This window comes from Malania oleifera, chromosome 10 (assembly GCF_029873635.1).
Source record: "Malania oleifera isolate guangnan ecotype guangnan chromosome 10, ASM2987363v1, whole genome shotgun sequence".
Taxonomy (NCBI): Eukaryota; Viridiplantae; Streptophyta; class Magnoliopsida; order Santalales; family Ximeniaceae; genus Malania; species Malania oleifera.
Window position 1 is genome coordinate 44135996 of NC_080426.1, and position 26087 is coordinate 44162082.

The 26087-nt window shown below is 35.5% G+C and overlaps 1 protein-coding gene across 4 annotated transcripts; it reads left to right on the top strand.

Moving 5' to 3' along the window:
- Positions 1-53: 53 nt before the first annotated feature.
- Positions 54-20230, top strand: LOC131166353 (uncharacterized). 4 transcript variants are annotated; one of them, XM_058124821.1, is made up of 6 exons: positions 54-245; positions 1144-1854; positions 2250-2308; positions 14987-15115; positions 16070-16205; positions 19672-20230. In XM_058124821.1, exons 2-6 carry the CDS (start codon positions 1150-1152, stop codon positions 19984-19986), a joined length of 1344 nt encoding a protein of 447 aa, XP_057980804.1. In that variant the 5' UTR covers positions 54-245; positions 1144-1149; the 3' UTR covers positions 19987-20230. The 4 variants fall into 4 exon arrangements, with proteins under 4 accessions (XP_057980804.1, XP_057980806.1, XP_057980805.1 ...); XM_058124822.1 differs by lacking the exon at positions 54-245 and adding an exon at positions 287-856; XM_058124823.1 differs by lacking the exon at positions 14987-15115.
- The last annotated feature ends 5857 nt before the right edge of the window (positions 20231-26087 follow it).

Consider the following 26087-nt stretch of genomic DNA (forward strand, 5'->3'; position numbering starts at 1 on the left):
CCCTTTTTAGGATGCCTTCTATGAGGCCCATAACTTCTGGGCCAATCCTTTCCTTCTGGGCGGCAGACCCATGCACTAAGCGAGGAGGTTGGGCCTGTATGATCCAACTGGGTCGGCCCAAAGGCTGGAAGAAAAGGACGGTACGTTCCTGGCATGCCGGCAGGGGCGGAAGCGAAGGGACACTGCATAAGCTTCTGGAATGTAGGCGGAAGGAGATTCTGTGGAAGAATGGGTTTGACTAGCAGGTGAGACTGAGAGTTCTTTCTTCCTCATCTTTTTACTTCCAATTTTATTTTGTGTTTACATTCACACACTGATTCATTCCCTTATTTCATTTATTTATTTATTTTTGTTTTCTGCAAATCAGTTTCTTCAGCAGAAGCCGGTATCGCCCACTGTTTTTTCTTCAAATATTAGTTAAAATTAAACTAAAGCCCTCTCTCTCTCTCTCTCTGGGTATGTGTAGATGTTCTTGTTTTTATGCAAGCTGCAGATGATGATCTCTGCTATTTCTGTTCTTAGAAACTCTAATTGGGTAAACCCAAGTCTGTTTCTGGTCTAAAATTTCCAGGGCTTGAGCCTCATTCAATTGGCAGTTTTTGGCTCTTTGTTTCATCAATGTTGATTGAAGCTGTTATCTTTCAGTTGAAACTCTGTATAGTTCTTGTTTCAAATTTCCAGAAGTTGGGTCTCCTTCAAAATTAAAAATTCCCCATTTCCTGTTTGGTCTATACTTAGTGAAACTGGTATCATGTGGCTCTATATGTTTGTAGATGGATATTTCTATCTTTTTTCACTCCCATAGCGGGTCTTTTTGCACCCCCACGCCCCTCTCGCCCCCCCTTTATTTCAATTGGTAAGCTTTCACTTTTCAGTTAAATATTTCTACTGCTGTGACCTGTTTTTGTTTTATCATTGACAACAATCTCAATTTCAATGGATCCACTCATTTAAAGCATTTTACATGAAGTTCTGGTGTCCATATATCATACACTTGAGTTTTGCATAATATTGAAAACGTATGTCTATGCTTCCCATCTTTGTCAGCTGACACTTCTTTTTGTGTTATAATTATACTACTTTTGTGCTCTCTCTTGCTCTTTGAGTCATGTTTACAGTCTCCTGTGTCATGCTTGATTGTAGGTGTCAATGTCAGTTGTATGTGGCCTACCTATCCTTGAATGTGTATATTGTTTGGCATGTGCTCGCTGGGTGTGGAAGAAATGCCTCTATACTGCAGGCCATGAGAGCGAGAACTGGGGTCTTGCCACAGCTGAAGAATTTGAGCCTGTACCCCGTCTATGTCGCCTGATCCTATCTGTCTATGAAGATGACCTCCAAAATCCCCTTTGGGCTCCCCCTGAAGGATATGGTATTAACCTTGATTGGGTGATCTTACGCAAGAATTATGATGAAATCCAAGGACAAGCTCCTCCTTATATGATCTACCTTGATCATGACAATGCAGATATAGTCCTTGCTATTAGGGGTCTTAACCTTGCCAAGGAAAGTGATTATGCAGTTTTACTTGATGACAAACTAGGGCAGACAACATTTGATGGTGGGTATGTTCACAATGGGCTATTGAAGGCAGCTGAATGGGTTTTGGATGCAGAGTGCAAGGTTCTTCGGGAGCTGGTTGAGAGAAATCCAAACTATACATTGACATTTGCTGGGCATTCGTTAGGCTCTGGGGTGGTAACATTGTTAGCAATGGCGGCAATTCAGAATCGGGATAAATTGGGTAACATTGAGAGGAAGAGGGTTAGATGCTATGCGATGGCTCCAGCTAGATGCGTATCACTGAATTTGGCTGTCAGATATGCGGATATAATCAATTCTGTTGTGTTACAGGTAAGATTATTACAGTCCTTCCAGTGTGTTTTTTACCATGGTGATTTCACTATTATAAATAATCAAGGCTGCCATCATGTGGTATATTTTGTTTCAGTTATTTGGAATGAGTAAGTGAATAATTGGAAAAGAATTATTACTTGGTAATGAAACATGTATCTTTTCATAATGATGATTTTCCTGTATGTAACTGTGTTAAATTGAATACCTTCCTATCATTAAAATTGACATTGATAATTAATATTTATTTATTTTTATTTCCATTTTATACAAATTAATCATCCGTACAACGTCCATGAACCATTGGTTACTATCCTATATTTTCCTTCCATTGTTGCAATAGCCATATGTATAAATGTGCTCACATTCTAACATGAATTATTGTGATGAACCAGGATGATTTCTTACCACGGACAACTGCTGCTTTGGAAAATGTTTTCAAGTCGCTTTTCTGGTAAAAATATAATAGCTTTGATGCACTCTTTCAATACCAGGTCCCTTTATATTTGCTTGATTTCTAAAACAAGGAAAGTTTAATACAATAACCAAACCTACACCACCATCCAAGAAATATTATAAAAATTACGATAAAAAATATTATAAGAAGAAAAAGAAAAGGGCTGAAGAAACTTCAAAGCCTCAAAAGAAAGATAAACCTCAAAAATTTAAGAATCAAAAAACATGTTTCAAGTGTGGTAAAAAGGGACATTATGCAAAAGATTGTAGAGTTAAACAAGAAATAAAAGAACTTAACATAGGAAAAAGATTAAAAAGACAAATGTTAAATTTAATTATCAATAGTGATTCAGAAGAATCAGAAACCTCTTATTCCAGTTCTTCTGAAAAGGAATTTATTAATGAAATTATTTCAAGTTTTGAATCTCTTAATACTTCTTCGGAAGAATCTTGTCAAGAAGACTTAGGATTTTGTTCTTGCAATAAATGCTCAAAATCTGTTAATGTTATTTCAAAAACCAATGAAATTATTCTAGAAATGATTGAGCATATTCAAGAACCAAAAATTAAAAATAAGTATCTACAAAAATTAAAAAGAAACCTAGAAAAGGATAAACTTCCAAAAATAAATGAAGGATATAACCTTGAAGAAATATTTGACAGATTCAAAACCAAAGAATTACCAAAATAAAATTTAACCATACAAAACTTACAAAGAGAGGTTAATCAAACTAAAGAAGAAATAAAAAGGTTAAAAGAACAAGGTGAAGAATTTAAGCAAGAAATGCTTCTTTTAAACTCAAAAGTTGAAAAAATTAATAATAAAGGAAAAGAAAAAATTACCTCAGATGATGAAGATGATTTTCAGATTAATCAAGGATTTCTTAATTATTTATCAAAGGTTAATATTCATAAATGGTATTCTAATGTTAAGATTGTCATTAACAAAGATTTTATTCTTAAAGGCTGTGCCTTACTTGATACAGGAGCTGATCTTAACTGTATTCAAGAAGGTCTTATTCCTACTTGTTATTATGAAAAAACAAAAGTTCAATTATTTATTGCAACAAATTCTACGCTCAAAATACAATACAAAATTTCTAATGCTCACATTTGTAAAGATAATATTTGCCTCAAAACTACTTTTGTACTTGTCAAAAATATGCAACAAGAAATTATTCTTGGAACCCCTTTCTTTACGATGATATACCCTTTTTCAGTAAATGAAAAAGGAATCTTCACATCCATTTGTAATCAAGAAATTACGTTTGAATTTATAGATAAAATGCATGAGAAAGAAATCAATACACTTAAAGACTTAGGAACAAGCAAAATAAATCTTATTCAAAATAAACAAAAGCATATTAAGTCTTTATCAAGAGAAATTTATCATAAAAAAATTGAAGAATAAATTCAATCCCCAGAAATCAAAAGACAAATTAATTTATTTCAAGAAAGACTTGAAAAAGAAGTCTGTTCTGACCTCCCAAATGCTTTTTGGGACAGAAAGAAACACTTAATCAAACTACCTTACGTTAAAGGATTTAATGAAGAAAAAATACCCACGAAAGCAAGACCAATTCAAATGAATAAAGAATTACTTGAGTATTGTAAGAAAGAAATTCAAGAATTACTCAATAAAAATTTAATAAGGAAAAGTAAATCTCCTTGGAGTTGTGCAGCTTTCTATGTTCAGAATCAAGCTGAAATAGAAAGAGGAGCTCCAAGACTTGTTATTAATTACAAACCTTTAAATAAAGCCTTGCAATGGATTAGGTATCCAATACCTAACAAAAGAGATTTACTCAATAGACTTAATACTGCTTCAATATATTCAAAATTTGATATGAAGTCAGGATTTTGGCAAATACAAATTGCTGAAGAGGATAAGTACAAAACAGCATTTACAGTACCATTCGGACACTACGAATGGAATGTAATGCCTTTTGGACTTAAGAATGCCCCTTCAGAATTCCAAAATATTATGAATGAAATTTTTAATAATTACACAAACTTCACTATTGTATACATCGACGATGTCCTCGTATACTCTGAGTCAATTAGTCAACATTTTAAGCATCTTAATACTTTCTACAATATTGTTAAAAAGAACGGTTTAGTCGTTTCTAAACCCAAGATTAAATTATTTCAAACTAATATTAGATTTCTTGAGCATCAAATTTATCAAAATAAAATTACCCCAATCCAAAGATCCCTAGAATTTGCAGATAAGTTCCCAAATGAGATTATCAATAAAAATCAATTACAAAGATTTCTAGGATGCCTTAATTACGTTTCAGATTTTATCCCAAATCTTAGAATTTTAATCAAACCACTGTTTAAAAGACTTAAGAAAAATCCTCCAAATTGGAATGAAGAATGTACCCAAATTATTATTAAAGTCAAAACTCTTGTCAAAACCTTACCATGCCTTAGTCTTCCTGACCCAGAAGCCTTATGATTGTTGAAACGGACGCCTCTAATGAAGGATTTGGAGGTATACTTAAACAAAGAATTAATTCAAAAGAAACCCTGGTTAGATTTCACTCAGGAGCCTGGTCAGGTCCTCAAATCAATTACTCCACCATCAAAAAGGAAATGCTTTCAATAGTTTTGTGCATTCAAAAGTTTCAAGATGATTTGATTAACAAAGAGTTTAAACAAATAGCAGTTTCACAAAAAAGGGGAGAAAAACTGTCCTCAAAGTAAACTATGATTGTTTAAAAATTCAATGACATTATAGCAGTTTCAGAATTTGAATTGCAAACATTCAAACAAAACTTTTTTAGTATGAATAAAGTTATGTGAAGCAAAATATCAATTGTTCATAAAAAAGAAGTTACTTATGTGGATAATTCTGCTTGCAAAGTTAAGGGGCTGGCCTGTGTTATCAAAAAAGGCATAAGCAGGGCACACTTGAGGCAAGGTGATCCAAAAGCAGATCGAGTGTAGAAGAACATTGCAGTGCATCTGCAGGCATATCCCTCAAATTTTTGTGCACATGCCTTGGGGACGCATCATGCACATTTTACACATTTTATAAAAATCACATACGCATTTTGCGCTGTTTAAAAAATGCATTCTCTTGTTAGCTGCAATTAAGTGATAAACAACCACGGTAAGGCAGTTAGTAGGCTTAAAATGCCTCAAAAATGGTTTGTGAAAGAGAAATTACTTCCTTCATATACTTATTTAGTTATTTTTATAAATTGATTGTAATAGATATATTTTTAACTTTTTTTTTTCCATAATTTTTTAAGTAATATTCTATATAAGAAACTCAAATCCCAAATTCCACAAGGCCTCAAGGCTTACTCCTGAGCTGAGTAGGTAAAATGCTTTGCCTTAGGGCACACATTGACGCAAGGTGATCCAAAAGCACATCAATACACTCTAAAGATTTTAAAAAATGCAGTGTATCTGCAGGAATATGCCTAAAATATTTGTGCGCATGCCTTGGGGACACATTATGCGCATTATAGCTTTTTTGCGCTGTTTAAAAAAAAAGCATTTTCTTGTTTTGTTCTTTTGGTAAGAAGTAAGCATCAAATATTACCAATAAGGGGAATACGAGCAAGGAGTAGCTAACAGAAGCTGAACTCCCACAACAATACAAAAACAGAAAGAGAAATTCAGATACACCCAGGTACTAGAAGAATTAGAGCCACGCAGTTTAACATCTTTGACAATAGACTTCACAACAGCATTGCTATCAGGATCAGCATCACGATATAAAATCTCATTTCGAAATCTCCAAATGTAGTAAATGGCAGCTGCCCAGGTAATCTTCTTAATCTCATCTTCTTTAGAGTTACCCGTATTTCTCATATTTTCAATATTTCCTTGCCAACTGTTTACTGCACCTCCAATATTAAGATCAGAACATGCTTTAAAGAATATCCTTTTTGAGTAAGAACCCTCAAAAAACGAATGATTCCTTGATTCCAGATCGGAATTAAACAACCTGCAGCTGCTGTTAGTTATTTTTCCCCAATTTCTAAGCTTTTCGAAAGTTGTCGATCTGTTTAGAGAAGCAAGCCAACAGATAAACCCATGTTTGGGAATTACCTTCTTTAACCAAATAACCTGAGTGCAATCAACCTTGGGCTTCTTTCCCCTGATATGCTTAAAAACTGAAGCAGCAGTGAACTTCCCTCTTAGTTAAATTCCAATTTAAACATCATCATTTATAGAAGGGCAGAAATTTATATCACTGACCATATCCTGAACTGTTCTTGTAAATCTCCTTGACCAAGAATTTAGCAAGCTTATCAAATTTTTGTATATCCAGGTCATGCTGAAGATGAGCCCCATATTTCTGAAACAAACGGCTATGAGGTGCCAATTATCATATAAAATGCAGATATTAACTCCAAAATTAATTTTATATTTTATCAAAGAGTATACCATGTGTCTGAGTCTCAAAAGGTTCTTCCCAATCCAAGTGTCATAAGGAAGCTCTTTAATTGCCCAAAAACTCTTTATTATAAGCATGTACCCATACAACCCAAAAGAATTGCTTGGATATGCAAATTTTCCAAATATGCTTCATTAGACAGACTTTTCCACATTCAGCCACCAGCTTCAACTGCAAGCCCCTCTCATCTACTGGCTTACAGACTTCTTCCCACTCGACTTTACTAGAAAGCTTTAAACATTCTTTTCAAAAATAATCACCTCATTTGGAAGATGAAAAGCAGCAAACAATAAATTTGGGTGTTCAGAAGCACAGGTTTTATCGACTGTAACCTCCCAGCATATGAAAGAAATTTAGAAGTCCATTTGCAGATTTTACTAGAAATTCTATCCATCAAAATTTCACAATCATTTCTACTAATCCTTTTAGTAACCAAGGGTAAACCAAGGTATCTCACTGGAAGTTTATCCATAGAGAAGCCAAAAAATGAGCTATTGCTTTAGCCTCATTTTCACTGATTCCAGAGTAGAAAAACTTAAATTTAGAGACACTTTACTTAAGATCAGTGATCTGATAAAGTTCATGAAGAATATTCTTTATACATTTGGCAGAGCTAACATCACCCATAGTCAAGATTAGTAAATCATCGGCATTGCATAGATTAAGCAAGCCAATTTTCCTGCATCTTGGATGATAAGAAAGTTGCTCAACTTTCAGCATGCTTCAAAAGTCTGGATAAGATTTCCATAATCATGGCAAACAAATAGAGAGAAACAGGATCCCCTTGCCTACACCCATTGCTCCTTTAAGATAATCTTAAGGTTTACCATTAATCAAGATGGAAAAACAGGGAGAAGTAGTGCAAGCCTTTATCCATTCAATAAATATTTTAGGAGTCTCAATGCACTCAAGTAGCTTCAAAATAGAAACCCAATGCACAGAATCAAAGGCTTTCATAAGATCAACCTTTAAAGCAATTCGACCTGGCTTTTTATTGAGATGGTGGCTGCTTAGAAGTTATTGAGCCACCAGGTAGTTATCATGTATTGATCCGTCCTTAATAAAAAGCTGCCTGATTAAATTCACAAAGTCACCAATACGCTTTTGTAATATATTAGCCAAGATTTTAGTTATCTTTTAATTAAACAAATTGCAACAAGCAATAGGTCTAAAATCTTTTGCTTGAGAAGGATTCTTGACTTTTGGAACTAACACTTTGAATGTAGCATTCAATTGCTTTAACAATCTGCAGTCTCCAAAGAAAGATAGGATAGCAGTAGTAACATCCTTTCTAATGATGGGCCAACAAGCTTTAAAAATTTTCCCATTAAATTCATCCGGATCCGGAGCTTTATCGTCAGAAAATGAGAAAAAACATCCCTGATTTCTCTCTTAGTAACAGGTTCCCCAAAAGATCCTTGTGGTCTGAATTCCAAGAAAAATTAATAATTCCCCTGAGATAATCCCAATTGCAATGATTAACATTACTATCATGGCTTCCCAGTAAAATTTTGCAGAAAAATGCAGCAATTCAGCAACTATCCTTTCCTCTGATAATCTTTCACCATTAGCATTCTCAAGGTACCTGACCTGGGATTTTATTCTTCTATCATTAACCACAGCTGAGAAATATTTATTATGCTTATCTCCAAGAGTAAGGCAATTCTCTCTAGACTTTTGTTGAAGAATATCCTCCTCAGCCTTATAAAAAAACCAAGACTCATCCATTTTCATTTTTGCAGTAGCAGAATCTATAGTACCAGCTAAAACATCAGCCTGTGCAGGCAAGATGATATCTCTACCAGCATTAATGCTGCTGTTGATTTTGCTGAAATAAGTTCTAAGAAAGATTCTTAGTCTTACTTTTAGCAACTTTAATTTCTTTGTGAGATAGAACATTAGGGTGCCATTAACTATAACATCCCAAGAATAGCCACTGTTTCAAGAAACTTCTTATGACTAACCCAACAATTCAAAAAATCTGAATGTAGATTTGTATAAGACTTCCTCTACCTGTTTAAGCTTAACAATAACAGGAGCATGATCTGAAATGCCAGGGGATAAGAGTTCAACTCTTGCAGCATGAAAAATTTCATTTTTTTTTTTTTCAAGAAAATAAGACCCCGTGTAGCTTCCTTGCAATAAAACAATCCTCCCTTTTATTTGATCAAGTAAAAATAGGCCTGCAACAGGGAAATCCTCAACATTAGAATTAAACAAAAAATTTGAAGGTCTTTCATACCATTGAGACTCCAAATAGACAATTCAGAATTTCTTTCTGCCATATCGTTAATTGTATTAAAATCCCTCATTACAATCCAAGGAAATTACTGATTTCAGCAGAAAACTTCTCCAGATGACACCATAATTCCTTCCTTTTATGCCGAAAATTAGAACCATAGATAACTGAAAACCTACTAGCTTCATTCTCAAACTACATGCACACACTGATAACCTGTTCATGCTTCTTTACTTCAGTGAGTTGAAAAAAATTAGGATTGAAGCTAATCCAAACTCTAGCCGAAGGAGAACTTACATCATAATTGTGTATAAAGACTCAGTCTTGATTTATTGCCTTTGTAACTTAATTAAACTTTTTGGACTTGATTTTTGTTTCAAGCAATCCAAACAGCTGAAGTTTATATTCTAAAAGAAACCTCATTAACTTCCTTAATTTTTAAAGGGCTATTCAAACCCTTTAGATTCCAACAGGCAATAGAACAGCTCATTTACAGATAAGGTTATTTTTTAGCTGAATTTGCTTCTTAGGAGCCTTCCTTTCTTCTTAGTTTTGTTATCCCCTTCCTTTATTCCCAATATGACCTGTTTATTTGAACCAGAACCAACAGAGGTTTCAGAAATCTTTTGACTTTGCAAACTATTCTGAGTAACTTTTCCCTCTTTTATAATCGACCCTGAAGGAAAATCAAAACCATCCTTTTTTATTTTAGATTTACCAGAAATTTCCGCAGAGGAATAACCCTTCTCAGATGATATACCAGGATCTAGGATTTGAAAACTGTTAGAAACCTGAATGAGATCAGAGGATTTAACAGCAGGCTGATTACTTTCAATCTCCTTCATCTTGGAACTCTCAGGCTTTTTCACAGCAGTAAAGTCTGTGCCCCTTTTACCAATCCTCATAGACTGTTGATTTCCATTTGAAGCAGAGTTCTTCTCTAAGCATAACTCATTCTGAGTATTCTCCTGATTCCCTTTAGGAATCCAAATTTTCTCTGTGCTGCAGCTTTTCTCATTATGACCAAATTTAGCATACTTGGCACATTTTGTTGGCCTCCATGAATACTCAATATCAACAGTTCAAATTTCATCATTAGGAAGTTTAACATCAACATAAAATGCAAGAGCCTTATTAGGTTAATTTCAATACAAATCTTTGCAAAAGACGGGTTTCTCATTTGTTTTGTGATAGAATCTAAGCATGGAGGCTTTTCGATGGAGCTGATGATATGGCTTAAGCCAGATTGATTCCAGTATACAGAAGGGATTCGGCTGAATTTCACACAAATAGGAAGCTTATCCAGCTTCAGTTCATATAACTCATTAGTAGGCATCTATTCAAAGAAAAAATTTGGGTGATTACCAATAAACCACGGTCCGTTTTCAAATATCCACATCATATCATCCCTTTTAGCAAATCGAACAATATACCATCTAGAAGCAAGTGAAAAAATCTCAACTCCTTCAATTTTTTTTTCTCCAATTTTTTTTCAATCAAATCATGTTAACAAGAGTATAGGGGTGATTACCATAGAATTACCAATCAAGGTGACATTCCACTTATCAGCACCTAGATTGAACAGTTCCGCTAGAGGATCCTCAATCAATCTTCCATCTACCAAAGTAGGTTCAAGAATTGTAATTCTGGTTCATGAACTGAATCCTTTTTGAACAAATTGCTCCAACTTGAATAAGCTACAGCAACATTAGATTTCACCTCTTAATTCTTGTTTATCAGCGAATTCATATCCAAACCAGTCGATTTCTTGAATTCATCTGCAAATTCCTCACGAGAATTTGACCGCAATTGCTGAACAAGAAGATTAGTTATCACCATTTAAATCAAGAAAAACCAGCAACCAATTGCAAACCAAAATAAAAAATTACGCCAGAACAAAATCGTTTCTCGATTCGAATGAATTATGCACACTTTAGCACAACCTTGCTAACATGTGCTGAGAGCAAAACAAACTCTGAGCCAAAAAACTCCCTAGTCAAAGCATTTTTATTTTTTGTTAGCTGCACTTAAGTGATAACCATTGTAAGGCTAGTAGGCTTAAAATGTCAAAAAAATTGTTTGAAAGAGAAATTACTACCTTTATATACTTTTATTAATTTTTTGTTATAGATATATTTTAAACCTTTTTTTTTTTCAGAATTTTTTTTATTATATATTTTGTAGGCTTAACATATCGTTAAATTGTTGGGAAAGAGAAATTACCACCTTTAGATACTTATTTTAATAACTTTATTTTTATAATATTTTAAACTTTCTTTCAGATTTTTTTTTTTTGGTAATTATTATATTTTTATAGAGAAATTTCAAACCCCAACTCTAGGCCTACACCTGCCCTTAGGAGGTTAAATGCTTTTGAATGCACTGGGTCTGGGAACTGGGAAGATATTAATTAAAAATGACTATTGTGGCCATTGGATTGATTAAAATAGCTGCAATTCCATGAGGCCCTTTTAAAAGAGAATAGGTCAGTGGCTAAAATGTAGTGTGCATAGACACTATTGTTTTCTTTAAACGCCTGATGATGATCTTTTTTTATTCTTTAGTTTTCTAGGACTTATCTCAGGGTTTCTCTGGGTAGTAATCCATGGTCTACCTTCTAGGATTGTGCAGTAGTATTCCATCCATTTTCTACAAGACAAAATCACTTTTAATCAACTTTTTTTTTTTTCAAATGTCAAAGGGACCTAACCTCCAAGGAAGCTGCCATAGCCATTTACCCACTGAGGCAATGTTATCCAATTTTCCAAAGACCAAAGCTGTCCCACATTCTTAGATCTACAAACAACTTCCTAGCAAACTGCACAGTCCTTCCTCTCCCGCAATAGCCAACCAAAGAAAGTCTCTCATATCCCCTCCCTTCCCTCTCACCTCCAACCAAGGACTTAAATTTCGATTTCGATGGAAATTTTGATGGTCTCAATTTACGGAAATTTCAATGGAAATTTCAATTTAAAGAAATTACAGAAATTTATAGTAAATGATGGAAATTTACAATAAAATTTTAGGAAATATTAGAATAGATGATTATGCTTAATATGGTATCAAATTACATTAAAAAAGAAATGCATATATGACGAGTTTTTAGTGTGTAGGATATTAAACTGCATATCGCGAAACAAACTATGAAGTGAAGAACATTCAAATGATTATAAAGTTTTGAAACTATTCCTTTAATGATTTAAGGCAACAAATTATCATTTAAACAACTACATTTTCAATAAATATCATACATTTAATGATCTAATACCACATGGACTTTCTTGGTGGCTCAAAGTCATCTTTCCTATCTTTATCATTAGGATTTCGAGATGACATATATTGTTTAAAATAATCACTCCATATCTTATAATTTTCAACATATTGAGTATAAGTGTACATGTGTTGTTCATACTCCTCCATAGTCATCTGGTTCATTAAAAGAATAGCTTCAAAACTTTATAATCATTTGAATGTTCTTCACTTCATAGTTTGTTTCGCGATATGCAGTTTAATATCTTACACGCTAAAAGCTTGTCATATATGCATTTTTTTAATGTAGTTTGATACCATATTAAACATAATCATCTATTCTAATATTTCCTACAGTTTTATTGGAAATTTCCATCATTTACTATAAATTTCTGTAATTTCTTTAAATCGAAATTTCCATCGAAATTGAAATTTCCATCGAAATTTCCGTAAATTGAGACCATTGAAATTTCCATCGAAATCGAAATTTAAGTCCTCGGTCCTATCAAAGGCTACCCAAAAGGCAGTACTAGTGAAAAGGATATTTGGAAAATTCCCTGTTGTCTCAGATGCCGGTATAATTTCAAGTCTCTTCACAGCTGAAATAATCAGGGAGTTTTGTGACAACATATAGTAGAATATTCTAATTAGTTCTGGACCTTTTGGATAATATTTTTCACTTAAACACCAACTCTGGTGGTAAGACCAAATTATTGGTCTCCTTCAAAGAAACCAAGGTCAATATTTATTTCAGAGAGCAATTTTTTATTTTGAAAATAGATCCATAAAACTTTAAAGAACAAATATTTTTCCAAAAAAATTGAGTTTGTTAACGCATGCGAGACTTATGAGGCTGAGTGGGTGGAAGAAGTGTTGTGGAAGGTGAGGCATGCATTTTCTAAGAATGGGCAGATCTCTTAGCTTTCTTTGCATAATTGCTTGCATGGGGATGAAAGAGGATGAAGAATAATCCTCTATTCGTCTGTCCCTTTTGGCTGATTTGTTGAGGGTTGGAGCATTACCAAATCTATTTATTAGTGCGTGTTTCTCCTTTTGAATCTTTTCACTGCATTTTGGGTGCCATTGTTGTTTGAGAGTGTGGCAGAGAGTTGATTTGAGGGATTTGGAGTGGGTTTACAGTTGAAAGATCAAGGCTTGAAGGTGGGTTTGTGGGTTTGGTGGAATCCTGGAAGATTGCGAGAGAGAGAAAGAGGATGATAGTGGTGCATTGCTTGAGTTCATGGGGAGATGAAAAGTGATGAAATTCATGAGAAAAGGAGAGAGTAGTGTGAGGGGGAATTAGATGTTGGATAATGCGGCTGCACAGTTGAGAGCGGAGGAGAGGGTGCATGGGGTTTAGAGCTAGAAGTGGAGGAGAAGAAGATGAGTGCATGCCGGAGGAGAAAGAAATAAAGAAAGCAAAATAATGAGGCGTATGTTGGTAATTTTGGCCCTTAATAAGTCTCAAGATGTAGTTCTTAGAAAGTTAAGAAAAACCTGGATATATCTACAAGCAGGAGCATCCACAGGGATGTCTAACTTAACTGTGGGCAACTGGGCATCATGAAAATTAATTTAATTGAAGACTTTAGATACCTTTTTGCAAATTTCTTTTTCAAAAATATGTATTTTTCTTTAAACCAAACTCAACATCTTATTTTTGAAGGAAAATTGAGGGAAAAAGAACTATATGAGTGAAAATTTGTAAGCAACTGATTTTCTAGTCGCAATTTCAATATTTTAACTTGGTGAAAAATACCCACTCATGAATTACCATTAGTTTTTCTTCATGTGAGCTAGGTCATGAACTGTGTAAGGTATATCAGCATGATCCTGCACTGCTAAAAAATACAACTGATAAAGTATGTATAATCATCACAGGAATATAACATTCAATGGGATTTTTGCACGTCATCTGTCTACCTCTCATCCTTTGAAAATCTACTAATGTTTTCTGAAGAAATTTTACCATATGGATGCTGGGTGGAAAGATTCTACCTGCGTTGACGAAGACACCCCTTTCTTTTTTATAAAGCGCTTGGGGTTGAATCTCTGGCCATTTGACCCCTATCTCAGCACTGCTGAGCAATCCCTGGGCAGCGTATTTTGTGAAAATGAATTGAGGTCACTGAGTCTCTTAGCATCTTCTTCATATTGGATATGCTGTGGATTTTATTCATAAACACTATGACCCCAACCGTAAGGTTTTCTTCCTTGTTAATTCGAGTCAGTTCATGCATCTGTCTTAATGAGTCTATCTTTTCGAAGCTGAAGCTTCAGCACACCAATGTGTCCTGTCCGTAAGAAGCTTTCAATTTAAGGTTAATATAAAGAAAGGGAATTTTTCCAACTACGGGTTGGAAAGGTACGAAAGCTAGAAAAGAGAATGTGAGCGTAAAAAGCAGTCACTTTTTCAGAGTAAGGCACATAGTTCACAGAAGCCAAGGCATAGGTGGCGGCACAGCCCCATAGGCATCCTCTTAGCCAGTTCGATAGGCAGATTCCTTCGTGATAGAGAGCCATACCAGCATCCCTTTGCCCAGCTCCATACTATGATTCACTAGTGACCTTTGCCCTATTTTAGGATTTAGAAAATTTCCTCAACTTAGGGGGATAGCCTAGTTGAGGAAAGTCCTGGTAGTAGTTCAGAGAAAAGAACCATTCTACATTGTATTTTCAGTTGATGTCTCTGCTAATTCTATATTCTACTCTATGGTTACACCAAAATTACTGGGGTAAGATTCTGAGCTGGTTTTCCTTCCTTTGGACAGTTTGCCGTGCTTACTATGCCTGATGTGCTTGAAGGATACATGCACACTGGAGGAGAAGATGCTTAAAGATCCAAGACGGCTATATGCACCTGGTCGCCTGTATCACATTGTTGAGCGAAAGCCATTCAGGTATGTCAGATGCATAATGAGTATGGTTTTGCCATGATTAATTTTCTTCCTGATTGTTTATGTTGCAAGAAGGAAAACCCTACCAGATTATGTTCATATTGGTAAGCCTAGACCTGAGGAGTAAGGCAATTGCAAATCCTAATTGTGGAGGGCCTTGGGGGAATAGGTTTCTGCTATTGGAGAGGTTCCTTAGGCATTCTGTTGCCAATTAATGATGAAAAAAAATGCCATGGCCCTTTATAGTCCCTCCAAGCGATCCTCTGACCTCTAATATTTTTGCCTGAAGTGGCCATTCTCAAGAATGAATCTTCACACTTGTACTTTAACTGCTTGACATTTATACCATCCTCCCATGAAAGAGCCCCTTCAATTATGCAAAGTATAGCCAAATTAGCATGTGTAGTAGATTGCAAGTGCAGTTGGACCTTACCGCAATCTGTATGGAGCCGTTATGGGGCTGCAGGTGTCAAAAACAACTTGTATTGTCCTTGGAAACAAAAAATATCCTTTTGATGATTAAACAAGATATTTGTTCTTGAGGGCTCACAGTTGCTTCAATACCCTCTTCTGATACTGATTGCTGGGCTGAAAAAACTTCAGGCTACTTCGTAGTACTGACACTATCAGGAGTTGGGACTATTATGCTTCTGTCCTCCTTAGTCACTATGTGACTGCTTTTTCCGTCTGGTGCAAGAAACTATAAAATTGGAACCAGAGTTGAAAAAGCTAGGGGATGGCTTTGGGAGGCATCTGTGCTGTGTTTGATAGATCATTGTGGTGATTATATCATGACTGGCTTTTATAATCATCTTCTTGTTTTAAGGATGCTATTCATTGATCTGTTCAGTGATTGTTAAGTTTCCTGAAATTTTATTTCTCTATAGTTAATGTTAATGCACTAATGCTGTCATTAAATTGGCCTGGTGCTTAACAGACTCATGTTTTCTAGTGCAGGATAGGTAGATTTCCTCCAGTTGTGAGGACAGCGGTACCTGTGGATGGGAGGTTTGACCACGTAGTCCTTTCTTGCAATGTAACATCGGACCATGCCATCATTTGGATAGAGAGAGAATCACAAAGAGCTTTAGATGTAAGTTCTCAACTTCTTCTTGGTAGTCTTTTGTATGAGACCATGAGGTTCAGTAGTTGGGGATCAATTTTTGAATTACAGTTTTCATCTTCCTTACATTAGGTTTGTTTTAAATATTTTTTGACAAATACAGATTTTGACCATCCAGCATAGCATTCAAATATGGTAATTGAGAATAGATGTTTTGTCACAAGGTGGTCAACGAGGTGCTCTTTAACTCTCATTAATAAGAGTTGCTTACTCCTCATTTGCCAAGCGGAGTAAGCATCTAGTGACCATTTTTAGTAAAACTGAGAAGAGAAAGTGCTTTGACTTGCTTTTTGAGAAGTTGCTTGTCTCATCATTGCCATGCTAGGTTATTGTTTTTTTTTTTTGTTTTTTTTTTCTGAGATGCAATTTTTTGCGTCCAATGGGCAATGAGATAAAACAGTGTTTGGGGGGGGGGGGGTGGTGGTTGTGAAAAACCCAAGTAGGACTTACACTACAACAACAAGCCTTAAGCCCCACTAGGTGGGGTTGGCTACATGAATCCTTCTATAACCCTTTCCCATAATTTCATTGTATGACTCATAATGTTAATTCTATGATAGTTATTCTAGTTTTGAATATTGCTTTTGTTTTTATATAAATATACTAACATACTTTTCCTCCGTTCTTCTGCCATTTTTTTGGTTTTTATAATATTATTAAATAGATTAGTTAATCAAATAATTCCTTTATCTCCTAAACATTTCCAAACTTTAATTGGTATTTTATCTGGTCTTATAGATTTCCCACTTATCATATTTTTTAATGCCATCTTAACTTCAAGGATTCTAATTTTGCAAATAAATCTCCTATTTTTAATCTTCTCTTCATTTGTCATTTCTAAGTTCAATCTTTCATTTTGGTTTTCATTAAACAACTTATCAAATTTTCTTTGCCACCTCTATTTAATGTCTTCATCTCTAATTAAGACATTATCATTCTTGCCCTTTATACATTTTACATAACCTAAATATCTATATTTTCTTTCTCTAGTTCTAGCCAGTGTATAAATATATTTTTCTCCTTATTTTGAGTGTCATAAGCTCTCTTTGTTTAGCTTCATTGATAGTATTTTTTGCATTTTTTTTCTCACTTCTTCATATTTTTTAAGATTTTCTGTATTTCTACAATTTTTCCATATTTTATACCAATTTATTCTTGTTTTAATGGTTTTTTGGACTTCGTCATCCCACCACCAACTTTCTTTACTGCCCAAGTATCTTCTTTTGGACTCATCTAAAACCTCTTTTGCTATCCTTATGATAAAATTTGTCATTTTATTTCAAGTAGTATTTGCATCAACCTTATCCCCTATTGTCTAGTCACACTCTTTGTTCATTTTATCTTTGAATTTTACTATATTCTCACTTCAAGTTCTGCCATCTAGTACTCATCCTCTTCCATTTTTTAACATGCATATCTAATACTAAGACTCTATGTTGTGTAGCCAAACTTTCACCTCAAATAACTTTATAATCCTTACAAGATAGACGGTCCCCATTCTTAGTTAAGAAGAAATCTATTTGGCTTTTATTGTACCCACTCTTGAAAGTTATTAAGTGTTTTCCTTTTTTTATAAAACAAGTATTCAATATAACCAAATCGTTAGTCATGGAAAAATCTAAGATTGTATCACCGATCTCATTTTTATCTCCATTTCCATGACCTCTATGCATCCTCTCATATCCTATATTATCCTTCCTAGTGTAATCGTTCAAATCAGCTCTTATGATTGTCTTTTCACACATTGGTATCCCTTGTAAAATACTATCCATATTTTCCCAAAATTGTCTTTTCAAATTTTCTGCTAAGCTTACTTGGTGAGCATACGCACTAATGACGTTCACTATTTCCAGACCTAAAACTGTCCTGATTTTAATTATCCTATCCCCTATTTTTTGAACATTTACTACATTATCTTTTAGGTCTCTATTTACAATAATACCCACTCCTTTTTTATGTTTCTCTCTACCGGTGTTCCAAAGCTTAAATCCCGATTTTTCAATTTCTCTAGCTTTCTCTCCTCCATTTCATCTCTTGAAGGCAGATTAAGTTGATTTTCCTTCTAAATATTATTTCCACTATTTCCTTAACTTTTTCCATAAGAATCCCTATATTCCAACTTGCTAATCTTATCTTAGTTTCTTGTTCTAACTTATTATAACCCTCTCCCTTTTATACTAACCTGCTCCTTTATCCGGGCTTGGGATTGGCCGTGTGTACAAAGAATTTGTGTTACACAGGCGAAGTACACGTTTGCGTTTTTTTTTTCCCAAACTTATTTCTTATGCACAAATTTCTAAGTCACACCCTACAACTAGTAAAAACCACACACACAAATATAATACATTAAAGAAATACAATTTTGGGTGTGAATCCAAGCTAGACAAAAAACCACGCAATAGTACTTTTTGCAAAAAAAAATTGTTATATTCCAAGACTTGCAAATGAAAACACACAAAAAAAAAAAAGAGTACAAAAATGCATATATTAAGCCTACAAATCCTAAACACATGCAAGTGGGACTTAAACAACATATTCTTTAAAGTTGCTCGTTTCCTGCAGCAGTGAAATGAAGGGCTTGGATTTGTGCATTGCAAATTTTGGCTTTTGGTTCTTGACTTGTTGTCTTAGAGCATATGTTGTAAGTAATTATGGATGGCAATACTCTGTTTAGGTGGTCCCCAAAACTGAGGTAACAATTCGAGGGACCATAAATTTGTGTTTTTTTTTTCCCAAACTTATTTCTTATGTACAAATTTCTAAGTCACACCCTACAACTAGTAAAAACCACACACACAAATATAATACATTAAAGAAATACAATTTTGGGTGTGAATCCAAGCTAGACTAAAAATCACGCAATAGTACTTTTTGCAAAAAAAAAAATTGTTATATTCCAAGACTTGCAAATGAAAACACACAAAAAAAAAAAAAAAAGGAGTACAAAAATGCATATATTAAGCCTACAAATCCTAAACACATGCAAGTGGGACTTAAACAACATATTCTTTAGAGTTGCTCGTTTCCTGCAGCAGTGAAATGAAGGACTTGGATTTGTGCATTGCAAATTTTGGCTTTTGGTTCTCGACTTGTTGTCTTAAAGCATATGTTGTAAGTAATTATGGATGGCAATACTCTGTTTAGGTGGTCCCCAAAACTGAGGTAACAATTCGAGGGACCATAGATGAATGATATGAGTTGATTTCCTTTATCACTCGCTTAAATGAAACAAAGCTTGATCTCTAGATTTCAACACAATCATCTTATTTTCCCCACCCCCCCCACCCCCCCCGCCCCATTGTTAATGTAATAGCATATATGGTAGAAAAAATAGTGCAATATCATTCCCATTTAATTTTAACGACTGAAAGTTCTGAGAGCTTAACTCTATTCTTATTGCTGAATCAAAGGCATTTACTTTTTATCCTGAGTTCAGTTAATGCTGGAGAGAGATCGGATTATGGAGATTCCCGCAAAGCAGAGGATGGAACGACAGAAGTCTCTTGCCAGAGACCATAATGAGGAGTACATTGCAGCTCTTCAGAGGGCTGTTGCATTGGCTGTTCCTCTTGCTTACTCACCTTCGCGGTATGGGACATTCCATGAAATGGAGGTAGGGGAGCATTCCCACAGATTAAGCCAGGAGGTTTCATTCTTGTCCTCCAAGAATAACAGGGAAAGTTGGGATGAATTAGTAGAGCGGCTTTTTGACACGGATGAGTCTGGCCACATGGTTCTAAAGAAGTTATAGATCACATGATAATGATGTGATTAGGTCAAACATAGTCATTCTTTCATTCATGTTGTTCCCTTTCTTTTGGCGATTCTTTTTCATATTCCACTGAATGGATATTTTAGAGGTTCGGTGTTTAGAACTCAGAATAGTTCATTAGAACAGTCAGTTTGTGTTAGTAAATTGTATTGTCCAAATCAGAACAATTAGGGTTTGATATGTGGAGAATCTTATGGAGAAAAAAATGACAGAATTCGTTCTATCCTGTTTTCTGCCTGCAATTCTTCTATCTGATTTCCTCTTTTATCTCGTCTGTCCTGAAATTGCAAGGTAAAATGCAAGTCATAAATTATTCGAGGGATTAGAATTGACGTGGCCCAAAATGATATTTTTAGGCATTTTTTCTATTAGCCACAATGGGTGATCTAGTCTCGAGTAGGGGGTGAGCAACTTTATTGTGAAATGTTTTGCAGGAATAATGTACTGTAGTCGCGCGGCTAACTGATCAAAGGTTTAGATATTAATTTGTGGTTTTTAATTAATTTGCACTGTCGTAGAAGAAATTTTGTAGAATAAATATATAATTAACACATTACATTAACAGTCTAGTACAATATTTTAAAATATTAATCTTGGTTTTGGAATGGTGTTAGGTAAAAATTAAGATAGAAGTATCATAGTAGAAAGAACTACCTTAAAAAATGATTAAGAAAAAACATAGAATCATGAACTTCAGAAGTGAGTCTTGATATACTTATAAAAAATTTTACATAGTAATCTTATGTTTCTTACATATTCACTAACAACGTATTTATTGTCAATACATGCTTTTACATATATATATATATATATATATATATATATAAAATATGTGTGTGCGCGCGCGCACACGTGTTTGTGTTTATTGATTCTGGTTTGGATGTTTGGATCAATTTTTACATTTTTCAATCCAATTTGCAACCTAATACAAGCCATCACTTCGACAAAATATTCCAACTATAACTGAACTGCCGATTTAACCATGCCACTGAAAATTCTTAATTTAGTTGATTTTGCAATTTGATGGAAAGCCAAATCCCAAGCCAAAAATTTTGGTCAAATTATTTGAGGTTTTTTTTTTTTTTTAAAAATAAAATATTAAATAATAGTTTGATTAGAATAAATTTTCTCATTTTAAAGCGTCCCAAATCTCGATGGATAGTCCAGTAAGATTTAAAAAAAACTCGCTAGACTATTCAGCAAGTTTTAAACAGTCAGGACTTTTCATGTGTTGGCGTGTTGCAGCTAAAACTCGTTGGACCATTCAGCGAGATTTAAACGAGGATGCCTCCCTACTCTTGACGTGTGGCAAGTAAAACTCATTGGATGATCCAGTGAGTTTTCTTTTAATTTCGCTGGACCATCTAGCGAGGTTTATACTGCCTATAATTTTTTTTTTTTTTTTTTATAAAAAAGTTAATTGATTAAAAAAATCAAGTAACCACAATTATCTCCTTCAAAATTAAAGTATCCATTTTCCTCCTTTTTTTCTTTCTTTCTTTTTTTGTGCAATTAAAGTAATTTGCATAGCTCAAAAAGGATATGTACAATATGTTGGGATACCCTCAGAAAGGAAGCAAAAGCTTCCAAGCAAATACCAATCAATCAAAGACAAAATTGGGCATACGCAGGGCCAACCGACCAAGCGAAACAGAAAGCAACTCTAAAAAGCCACAAAACAATTAAACGTGGGGCAAAACACTCAAAGCACAAAAAAGAAGTACATCTAAGCAATTTCCACCTAGGAGTTCATAAACTGAGGAAATTTGTCAAATAAAATTCTATAGGTGTGACTTTGAATTACTCTAAGCATTGTGGCTGACAAGGTAATACTTCATTCAAACCTCCTTTTGTTTCTGAAATGTCAAATAAAATAGACCATTGAGGTAAAATAAACTCTTTTGGCAACGACTTGTATACTAGTACCCTTTGCTTCTTTGTATTTCAAAGCTTATTTAGGCCTTTGAGCATTACTTTATAAATTCTAATTTGGGTCGTTAAGCTTTATAGATTTTAATCAAACGCTTTTAGAAGCTTGCTAATAGACTCGTTTAAAGGCCCAAATAGATGTTGTGATAAAGATGTCAATTTTCAAATCAATAGACTCTACTCTCCTTTGTGGTCTTTGTATTTTACCCTTTTCTCTATCCCAAAATTTCCAATTTAACACATATAATCCTAACCCTATACTTTAAGTTCCAAGAATTGGAGCCAAGGGTTGCAAACTTATTTGCCCTCAAAAGTTATTAACATAATATATTTGTTAGATTCATTTATTAACATAATAAATCCATTAAGTGCACCCCTTCAAATCCATGCACTTGTTCAAATAAAACAATTTTAATCGGGAATACCAATATGGTCACAACGTTTATTTACAACTTTCATTCACAATTGTCATACACAACTTTCATTCACATATACATGTTGGAGGAAATAAATAAACATTTCCAATTATGCATAAATAATGCAATGATGCTATACAAATGAAATAAAAATAATTGATACTATACAAATGATATAAAAATAATAGATGCTATACAAATGAAATCAAAAGAATAAGGCTACTCAAGTGTCGCAGGGAGGCCATCTCCAGTGTCGAGGTGGCTACCGTCTTAATCTGCCCTCTCCTTCCTGGTCATCTGCATCAGGTGTCCTGTCCCATCGTCGTCCTGTATGTCTATCATCTCCGCCAAGAGGCACTGTATAATCAGCATCTATGTGAAGCGGATGGGGAGATGACTCATATAATGAATTTGGATGAGAATGAGGTGGCATGATGGGTGCATCCACATACTTTGCATCTAAAATGTTGTCCAACATGTATGACATGGATGGGGTGGCAGTAGAGTCGGACGGGGTGTCTACTAGACGGTCCCGTAATATCAGCTCTTGGCGAAGACGCTTAAGTGATGATGAGCCAAACATGTACTCACTCTGTACAACAAGTGACTCACCAGAGTGGCTCAATAGATGACTGGAGGCAGACGAAGCATGTCCTCCTTGTATTGGAGCTGCTCGACCTTCTCGTGTAGTCGGGTCAAGTCGAGGTATATGGGTCTGTCGTCCATCCTCATGGACAAGCTCCAATCCAGCTCTAAGTAAACTCTGTACTGCAGGATCTGGAGAGATCAGATCTACCTCATGTAGTACGTCAGCTTGCAGTATAGGAAAAAAATTGTTTAATACATTCACATCGTAATGCTCATATAAAAAAAGTACATGTGGGTTAATGTTTCTTACGAGGCTTATATATACAGAAGCGGTCATGTCCATGAAGCGTCGTGTGATGGACCTATACTAGTTAAAGTATGGGTCATCCGGACGCAAAGGATCGTCCTCCAACTCGACCGAGATGATATGCTCTCGCCAATGCTCCCATGTAGTCACATACATCTCGTGAAAAGTTGTCCAGTCCATCACCCCTTGACGTCCATCAATGGTATGTAGATCGTGCCAATGTACATCTACCCATGATGCCGAGAAGGGTCGGGAATGCCCTGGCAATAGCTAAACTGTTGCAAAAATCGGTTTGGGAGATACCACTTGATAATATGAAAGCATATGAGCGGCACTCGGGCTACCCACAAGTCACTCCCGACTGCATAATTTGTCGGTAAGTCAGCTCTAATGTCATCAGTGTAGGGCCTCCATATGAACTGCACTTAAATAAAAGTAAAATTTAAGCAAACTATACATATCTAATAGTAAAAAAATATGATTTGCTAGACTTTAAGCAAACTGTACCTCATCCTCTCGGTGCATGTCCAACTTGAACTTGTACTAGGGCAATGTATGTTGCACAATTGACAGCGCCCTCAGCTTGTCCCTCCATCTATACAAAATGAAAACGTACGTATTCGAATCTAACAAGCAGTAAGTACTACAAATTAGTATTCGTAGTACTTAGAGTACAACTGCATTGTAACTGATGTTGTTACTAATCGGTATGCGAGTAGGGCTGGGTCTGTAGGACCATCTATTGGTCTGACGGTATTTCTAGTGACGAGGCTTTTGTCAATGGGCAATCCGAACAACACCGCAATGTCCTCAGGTGTAATAGTCGCCTCACCATGCGGTAGGTGGAACGTATGTGTCTCTAGTCTCCATCGCTCTACGAATGTTGTCACCAAACTTTAATCGAACTGGATATGGCCAATATGGTAAATCTCGTAAAATCCCGCCTCGCGGATCCATCTAATGATGTAGTCGTTTGCTTTGAACATGCGCTCTAAGTACTGCGTGCCTCCTCGACAGTACAATGGATCGGTGTGACCCTCAGCCCACGCTTGGCTAAACTGGTGCTCTTTGCCTAGCATCAATACAGAGTGATCAGTTGGCCCTGGATCGATCCTACAAATTCCACAAAGTGAAATACAGTAAATATATAAATAAAATGATATAACGTAGTAACATTCCCATACGTGCCTAATAAGTTAATGCGATGGGCTAGCTACATCCCTAGGTTGCGTCTTTCTCGGACATCTTGTGCAATTATGTCCTTTTTGATGACATATACTGCACATGCTCTTCTTCCTACCTTCCTTTGTGTCCATCTCATTACATAGATGTGAGCTCCTAAGCCGACCTTTATGCTGAGCATACGCAGGATTTGCATGCAAAGTTGGCAATGAAGATGCTGACCAATACGCCTCATGCCTAATTGAATTAAAATAGGTTGTGTATGTCGCATAGTGCTTGACAGTGCTGCAGCATGACTCAACATACCTGACAGCATTCAATCGTGTCTTAGCACATGTAGCGAGAAGGTGGGAGTAGTGAAAGTATAAAGCTTGCCACTTTCCACATGAACATGTGGCCCTTGTTGTGCGGTTGTGATGCTAAAGGTTCCAGTGGACCGGTTGAACATCGTGACTCGATTTCTAGTCGCCTTAAGCTTCCGTCTTTCCATCGCTAGCAATATATGCAGAGTAAATGCATTTCCTCTAGCTATTGCCTTATGAGCAGCCTCCCTTCGGCTATTGAAATAATGTACAACACGATAAAATGTTAGTTGCACAAGGGCTATTATTGGGAGGCTACGAGCTCCTTTCATGACGACATTAAAACATTCCACAAGGTTAGTGGTTATGTTCCCATACCTTCGTTCACCGTCGTGGCACTGAGTCCACATATGAGGAGGGATCTAGTCGAAAAATGACTTTGCTGGTTCTCCACCTTCAACAAATATCTTCTCCACCTATTTGTCAAATTTTCTTACTTGATCCTCCCTTCCCATTCGCTCTGCCATACGCTTTAGATTGACACTTGGTACTTTAGTATTAAAGTTGTTGACCACGTGCCAAAGGCAGAATCGAGGGTGGGCACGTGGTCTTTGGCAATTAGGATTTCGTTGCATTGCAGCAAGAATTCCTGGATGCCTATCTGATATCAGGCAAATGTCGTCCCTATCAGTAATGGAACGAAGGCAACATAGAAACCAATTTCATGTGCCCATGTTTTCCTCTTGGACAATAGTAAATGCAAAGGAAAAAATTTACCTATTTGCATCTGAGCACGTCACAATTAGGAGTTTACCTTTGTACTTATCGTACATGTGTGTCCCATCTATACATATAACGAGAGGGAAATGACGAAAACCTTTAATGGATGTTGCAAACAACCAAAATGTAAATACAAATGTTGCGGTGTTTTCGCATCCTAGAATAGGAGTCCACCTCCTCTTCACTACAGTATTAGGATTGTACGCGCACATTGCTTCCATCCACTTTGGTAAAGTTTGATATGACGTCTCCTAATCACCGAAGACTTGGGCAATTGCCTTCTATTTTCTCAATAGACCTTTTTATACCAGATCGAATAGCCGAAATGACAATTTATGAACTCTTTCAATATGGTGATTGATGTAGACGCATCTCCCCTTATCATATTTACTATCTCCCCAGCAATTAGGGACGATGTGATTTGGTTATGGTTCTATGAGAGAAGTTCATTCAAACACATGTGCGGACCACCGCATTGGGTGATTTCAAATAAACTGTGTTTCTTCCGAAACATTACACGCACTCTCTATCTGCAATCGAACTTCTTACACTTAGCAACCTATAACACTGGGTTAG

Excerpts from the sequence above, each read along its gene's own strand:
- LOC131166353 (XM_058124821.1), top strand. The coding sequence starts at position 1,150 with ATGTCAGTTGTATGTGGCCTACCTATCCTTGAATGTGTATATTGTTTG. Across the intron at positions 1,855-2,249 it reads TCAATTCTGTTGTGTTACAG|GATGATTTCTTACCACGGAC; the intron begins GTAAGATTATTA and ends GTGATGAACCAG. Across the intron at positions 15,116-16,069 it reads GTTGAGCGAAAGCCATTCAG|GATAGGTAGATTTCCTCCAG; the intron begins GTATGTCAGATG and ends TTTCTAGTGCAG.